Consider the following 7,198-nt stretch of genomic DNA (forward strand, 5'->3'; position numbering starts at 1 on the left):
CGATGAGTTTGCTTTACTCTTCTCAACGTTTATGAAGTTTTGTTTCACAGACAGGATTGCAGGCTCCAAGAGTGGATCCCAAAGTGCACTCACTACCTTTGAGCGGGATAGACTGGGTTTTCTCTAGGACGTCTACTTCTATGAACTCTGGACTCGGGAACCAAACTATTTTTAAAAGTCGGCCTTCCTGGTGGGGAAGCGGGGAGAACGGTGTGCAGAACCTCATATAGCACCCCAAATGCCTGCCCCAAATGAGACCAAAGGGATGATGTGTGTTTGCGCGGTGCCGGCCAGAAACGTGCATCCCCGCAGCGAAGTCAGACTCAGAAGCAAACACTCAGGCCGCCACCCTGTCGCCTGCTGAGAGGATCTGGCCGCCAACTCTAGGGGGAAGGGAGGGCAAAAACAAAACAAAACAACAGCAAAAATCCCAACATAATGAATGTCTCCGGGGACAGCTAGCCCTCCCTCAAGCTAACCCAGAAAACAAGCGGTCCACTTTCCCGGGAATGAGATGCGTCCCGGAGTTGAGAAGCCCTGAAGGATTGTCACGGGCTCCCAGAGCCCAAAAGGCAGCATCCCTTGATCGGCGCCCCAGGCTCTGCTCCCAGAGCTGGTGGCCACCACCCAAACGAGCGGCGCCTCGGGCGACTGTTCCTGCAGGATCCGCCAACTGTGCGCGCCTCCCGCCGCTGGGCACCGACAGCAGTGCCGAGAGCCGGACGCGGGCAGGGGCTTCCGGGGCCCGCCGGCGCCCGGACTCCGATTACAGGTTCACACCAGGAGCCCGGCAGGCGCGCCCTCGCGCAGCCCCGCTCCCCCGCCAGGCTATTCTTCTCCATTCATGCGGACGCCCAGAGCTGCCGCCGCCGCCGCCAGCGCGGCCGCCGTCGCCGTCCGTCCGGATTGGCTGGCGGCCGGGGCGCCGGCACTTTCCCACGGCCCGCGGCGCGTGCGGCTCACCGGCGGCGCTGCAGGCGCGGCCCTGGCACACGGCCAGGCCAATCGGGGCGCGCCGGGTGGGGCGGGTCGGTGGCTATTGCCGGGCTGGTGTCCCCGGCCGGCCCTCCATTCCTGCCCGCCGCCGGCCCACCGCCGCCCGCGGCCCCCAGCCGAGCTCCCGCAGAGCCGACGCACTGCCGCCGGGCAGGGGCGGGCTCCAGGGGCGGGGCGCAGCGGGCCTGGTCTGCTCGTCCCGCCCCACTGCGGCTGCCAATCCGCGTAGCGAGGCGCCGATTGGCGGGAGCCCGCGGTTGCCCGGGAGCCGCGGCCCCGCCCCTGCCCCAACCTCCCCGCCTCCTCCGCCCTCCCCCTATCCCTGGGAAGGGGCGCAGCGTGGGAAAGGGATGGTTGAGTTTTAACCAGAGGCTGAGCGTGAGTGGGATCAGTGTGCACGCACCGCCTGCAGCCGAGCGCCGAGCGGCCGCGCAGTTAACTCCTCCCTGCCCGCCGCGCGACCCTCCTGGGAGCCCGCGCTCCGCCACCATGAAGAGAGCTCACCCGGACTACAGCTCCTCTGATAGTGAGCTGGACGAGACCATCGAGGTGGAGAAGGAGAGCGCAGACGAGAATGGGTGAGTTAGCGGCGTCCGGCCGATCCGGAGCCGGAGGAGAGGATGGGGTGCGCTGGTGCTGGGTCCCCATTGCCGGGAGTCGTGGGCCGGCCGCTTCTGGCTGTGAGCGATCCTCTCCGCTCTATCCAGCTCAAGTTGCCAAAGAAATCTGAGTGTAGGAAGGCTCTGACTCCTCATCCTTTCTCAAGGCAATTGCTTCCCATCTTACAGAAACTTGAGTTCGGCGCTGGGTTCCATGTCCCCAACCACATCGTCCCAGGTTTTGGCCCGGAAAAGACGGAGAGGCGTGAGTATCTCCCCCCCCCCCCAATTTAAACACATATGCACATTGTTATATTAACTAACGGAAAGAACCACATTGCTCCTCATTGGAATGTACAGTCATAATGGAAATGCCTTCCTTTGTTTTTGTCTGCTTCCCATAGATCATCGAGAAGCGCCGACGAGACCGAATCAATAACAGTTTGTCTGAGCTGAGAAGGCTGGTACCCAGTGCTTTTGAGAAGCAGGTAATGGAGGAAGTATGAGAGCGCCTAGTGTAGCCTTCAGCACCTTCTGATTTCCTCTCCTCCATGCTTCTAACCTCCATTTGTGCCAGGTCGTTGAACGTCCTTACACAAATTCCAACAGATTTTTGTGGATACATCTCGTTTTGCTTTTGTTTACGTTTGTATTTTACATGTATGCATGTTCGTGTGCATATTTTAAGTTCTCCAAAAGCACTTGTGTCGAATAAGCCTCTTGTCATCTTCTTAGGGATCTGCGAAGCTAGAAAAAGCTGAGATCTTGCAGATGACTGTGGATCACCTGAAAATGCTGCACACTGCAGGAGGGAAAGGTATTCCTCTCCAGCTCAGCTGGCTCTGCGCGTGGAGGGAGCAGCAAGCGCAGTCTGGGATTGGTGCAGTCCCTGCCTGCTTTTGCTTTGGGGGTGGGGAGAGAGCTGTATGTGATTGCCAACCAGTGCACCTTCCACAGCACATGGGTTCTTGAACAGCGAATACATCACCCTAGTCCTCTCTCAATGAGCTAATGCACCTTTCAGCAAGTGCCTTCTCCAGGAGCTCCTCCAGTTGTGACAGCCCTGATTTAGGTCAAGTCAGTCACATTTGTCTGTTACTATTTAAGAAAACCTTGGGAAATGGCTTGTTAAAAACAACAACTAGATAGCCTCATATAGAGGATTTAGAAAACGAACTGCCAAAAGAATTTGGAGGAAAGAGACCTGCTGGGGCTAAGTAGAGAAAAAAAAATCTAACAGGGCGAGAGACTGAAGTCGGTGTCTGTCTCCAGCCCCCAGATTCTTCACCAAGGACCACGTGCCTAAAAGCTCCACGATGATAACTTACATCTGTGTGTCTAATGAATTTCACTGCTCTGTGGTTTCTCTGTCCTTGATGTATTTTTTGTTGTTGTGGAGGGAAAACATTAAAGGAGAGAACATAGTTTCAACTGCTGGTAGGGTAGAATTCCAATTTCTGCCCAGCAGCTTCTAATTGGACTTTGAACTTGCATTAGCAAACATATAATGTTGATTAATGCAAAGATTTTGGTCAGCTCCAAAGTATTTGGGCTTGCAGGACCCAAGCATGATCTGTGCTGTTTTATTCCTGTACGTAGTTGCCAGGAAGGGCTGCCTTTGGAGTGGAAGAAATTCAGGAAATGAGCAGAGCCTTGAAGGTTTTCTTTTGTTTTTGTGCACAGGTTATTTTGACGCGCACGCCCTGGCTATGGACTATCGGAGTTTGGGGTTTCGGGAATGCCTGGCTGAAGTTGCCCGTTATCTGAGCATCATTGAAGGACTCGATGCCTCCGATCCGCTTCGTGTTCGCCTGGTCTCCCATCTCAACAACTACGCATCCCAGCGGGAAGCCGCGAGCGGCGCTCACGGGGGCCTCGGACACATTCCTTGGGGAAGCGCCTTCGGACATCACCCACACATCGCACACCCGCTGCTGCTGCCCCAGAATGGCCACGGGAACGCTGGCACTACGGCGTCACCCACGGAGCCGCATCACCAGGGCAGGCTGGCCTCTGCCCATCCTGAGGCGCCGGCCTTGCGAGCGCCCCCTAGTGGCGGCTTGGGACCAGTGCTTCCCGTGGTGACCTCAGCCTCCAAACTGTCGCCGCCACTGCTCTCCTCCGTGGCCTCACTCTCAGCCTTCCCCTTCTCCTTCAGCTCCTTTCATCTACTGAGTCCTTCGACACCCTCACAGGCAGCAAACCTTGGCAAGCCCTATAGACCTTGGGGGACAGAGATTGGAGCTTTCTAAAGAACTGATGCTGTAGAACAAGGGAGGGGAAAGCTTAAAATCCCAGGTGTGCTGGGACAGTTGCCAACACCACCTTAAAGTCGTCAGTAAAGGTCAGGAAAAAGGTACATTTTCAGATAATTTTTTTCTAAAGACTAAAGGTTTGTTGGTTTACTTTTTTCTTTAATTTTTTTATCATGTCATGCATTAGCAGTTTTAAAAAAATTAGTTAATTTTTGTTTAAAAGATCCAATTGAGGTAGTGATTATGAACCAATACTTTGATCTGTTGACTGTTCTGTGCCTCATTTACTGTATAAATCTGTCTGTCCAAGAATGATTCCATTTGCCCCAGCTTGGGGAAATCTTAACATTAGTGTTTGGGATCTGTCTCCCGGCTCTGTAAGTTGCAATCTTTTGAGGATTCGTTTCCCAAACCACTATGCTCAATGTTAACATGATTTTGTTAATACGTTGACAGATTAAGGTGTTGTACAAGTGATACTCTTTGGGGAGGGAGGGTCAGCAAAGCATTATATTTCCAAACAAAGCGTTGACAAATCAGATGATCAGCTTTATTCTAGAGACATTAGCTCTCTGCCTCTTAGAGCAGTGAGGTGAGTGGACAAACTCGTCAGTGGCTCTCTGCCTCTTAGAGCAGTGAGGTGAGTGGACAAACTCGTCAGTGGCCCTGAATCCAGATGAACAGCTACTGTGGCCTGCCCGGCCTTTCTGATATTTCAGGTTTAGAAACAGCCACTGGTAGGCTAGGTCCCCATTTGGAGCGGTGGCAGCAAGTAAGACAATTATGTAGACCACGCCTGCACCTTGCAGACCCCGGCCATGCAAAGCATTTTCAGTCTCTCGGATCTCAAGTTCACAAGGGTCGACTTGCAGAAGTGATCGTAGTCCAAAAGCAGTCAGTGCCTGTTAAACACATTACCCGCTTTCCCTGGAACTGCCGTATTTTCTTTTAAGTGGAAATTTTTATGTTGTGTTTTCCTATTTGGTGCATGAAAATGTGGTTCTTGCAATACTTAAAAGGGCTTCTCTGCCTTCTCATTCATTTTTAAAATTTTGATTTGGACTCTAAAAGTATTGTTTTACAGGCTTCTCCCTTTAGCAGGTGTAGTTTGAACAGCCTCCTCTAAACTGGGTTTGACCTCTGTTGTACTGATGTATTGTGACTAAATAAAAAGCAAACGACAATATTCGCTGCCGTGTCTGTCTTCCTTAGCCTTTCCCCGTGTTGACTGAGAGAAACCTCCAGTTTCTTGGTTTTCATTTTTGCCTCACGATTGGTTTTCGTCCATTTGCCAGTTTCATTATTCTTGGAATTCTAGGCTGTGTGCATTTGTACCACCAAAGGGAGTGACTTTGTTAGACTGCACTGCTTCTTTGCTTGGCCTCCTGGGAGTGAACTGTGGCTGATCTGACTGTCAGTCAGGTGGTCTGCCCCTGAACTGTCTCTAGACTCAGATTCAGGCTGGGCTCTGCAGTTATTAGTAATCACTTTAAGCTGTGGTCGATCATTTGATGAGTGCTGAACGCACCTACTGTGCGCTCAGTTCTTTGCTGACAAAACCAGACATTTCATACGTCTATTTGTTTTTGTTTTTGTGGGAAAACAGGACCGCAGTGGCCTTGTAGCTGAGCCTGCAGAGAAGGCTTGGTGTAGCATTGTGATGAGCAGTTGGCGGTCTGTAATTCTGCACCTGCAAACTTCCAAGGAGTCTTCCCTTGTCTAGTTTCTAAGGAACGCACTTAACCCTTGGATCACGCTGTGCTCCTGACGGTGTGTTAGGAAGCAGACATATGCTTTAAGTTAGAAAATAATGCTACCATGACAGAGGCAGTAATTGGCCACAGAAGAATGCCTTCCAGTGCCTTGAAGATCCTGCCAATGGAGGGGCACCGCCTCTCAAGCAGTTTGCCTTGATCCCACCAGTGGCAAAGAGGAGAGAAGGCAGAACCCACTCTGGCAGGCGACAATAGTGTTCCTTTACTTTGGGCAACGACTGCGGTCGACCTCCCTGATGAGAAAGCAAAGACAACACAAAGCGAAGTTTAGACTTTGCAATTGGGCAATAGCTTCTGGGTCTCTGGGAAGGGCAGGAGGCTGGCTCTTGGGTTTCCAATGTGAGGATGCCATTCAAGCCTTTGCTCTGTGGCCTCAACCATTGGTCTCTCTTGAGATCCTTGGCTTGGTCCTCAGCATTGCCTGTGCCGGTGCAGACACTCTCTGCCTGTCACAGGGCTGTGATGGAAAGTGTTTTGATGATCTTGCCAGGCATGTTTAAATTTAGCAAACACAGCTTTCGGTGGTGCTACCGCGTACCGAACAGCATTGTGCTTTCTTTCACTCCCACAGCGTGCTGATACCTAGGCTGATGGCTGCTAATGCGGTTTGCAGAACGAGCTGTGGAAGTGTGAGATACCTAATGTGTCATCCTTGTCACCAGGACGATGGCTGTGTCATGATCTGGTAGGGAGTACTTGTGGGGAGAGCAAGTTCTTCCTTTCTCTCTCTCTCCCTTCACCCTTCTCCCTTCTACCCCAGGATCATCTCAAACTCTGTGTGTGGGTTAGCCAGAGTGGGAGGACGGAATTACTATGTCCGAGAGCCAGCAGAACTGTTAGATTACAATAATTCACATTTTGAACTTATGCATTAAAAATTAACACCAGGGTTGTCAGTTAGTGACTTGAGTCTGTGTTTATATCATATATGATTTTTATTCACCCACCTGTATAATCTACCAGAATGAATAATCATTTTAGATGACTTATATATTTATTTCTTGAAGATGTATTTAAGTGTGTAAATATTTTTCCTGTGCACTATCTGCACTGTGTGTGTGTGTGTGTGTGTGTGTGTGTGTGTGTGCACTGTGTGTGTGTCTGGTGCCCTTGGTGGTCAGGAGAAACCATTCGATCCTCTGAATTGGAGTTGTGGATGGTTGTGGATGGTTGTGGACTACCATGGGGTGCTGGAGCTCAAACCCGGGTCCTCTGCAAAAGCAACAAGTGCTCTTAATGGCTGAGCCATCTCTCTAGCCCCTAGTATATTTATCTTATGAAAAATTACTAGTGGTCATAAATATCATGAAAGTCCTTACTGGTCGCCCATTTAATTGATTAAATATATTCATGTGAATTAATGAAAGCTGAAGAGAGTACTTGCATGAATTTCTCTATTAGAAAAGTTCAGGAAATACCCTAGCTAACTTATTTCATACTGCTAAATTAGGATGCAATTTTTATTCAGATTTTCCCGTCCCTACTGCTAGTCACTAAAGTCATGATATTTTAAATATAGATTACTTAAATTTAAAGTCCCTCAGGAAATACTGTGTCTCTTAGTTACAGTTTC

General features: G+C 50.7%; 1 protein-coding gene across 1 annotated transcript; it reads left to right on the top strand.

The window, feature by feature from the left end:
* The first annotated feature begins 1,324 nt into the window (after positions 1–1,324).
* Hey1 (hes-related family bHLH transcription factor with YRPW motif 1) lies at positions 1,325–3,847 on the top strand. Its single transcript, NM_001191845.2, has 5 exons — positions 1,325–1,574; positions 1,785–1,860; positions 2,000–2,083; positions 2,331–2,412; positions 3,279–3,847. The coding sequence occupies exons 1-5, from the start codon at positions 1,486–1,488 to the stop codon at positions 3,845–3,847; spliced, it is 900 nt and encodes a 299-aa protein (NP_001178774.2). The 5' UTR covers positions 1,325–1,485.
* Positions 3,848–7,198: the final 3,351 nt, after the last annotated feature.

This window comes from Rattus norvegicus, chromosome 2 (genome assembly GCF_036323735.1).
Source record: "Rattus norvegicus strain BN/NHsdMcwi chromosome 2, GRCr8, whole genome shotgun sequence".
In the NCBI taxonomy this organism is placed as follows: domain Eukaryota; kingdom Metazoa; phylum Chordata; class Mammalia; order Rodentia; family Muridae; genus Rattus; species Rattus norvegicus.

Excerpts from the sequence above, each read along its gene's own strand:
- Hey1 (NM_001191845.2), top strand. The coding sequence starts at position 1,486 with ATGAAGAGAGCTCACCCGGACTACAGCTCCTCTGATAGTGAGCTGGAC. Across the intron at positions 1,861-1,999 it reads CCCGGAAAAGACGGAGAGGC|ATCATCGAGAAGCGCCGACG; the intron begins GTGAGTATCTCC and ends TGCTTCCCATAG. Across the intron at positions 2,413-3,278 it reads GCACACTGCAGGAGGGAAAG|GTTATTTTGACGCGCACGCC; the intron begins GTATTCCTCTCC and ends TTTTGTGCACAG.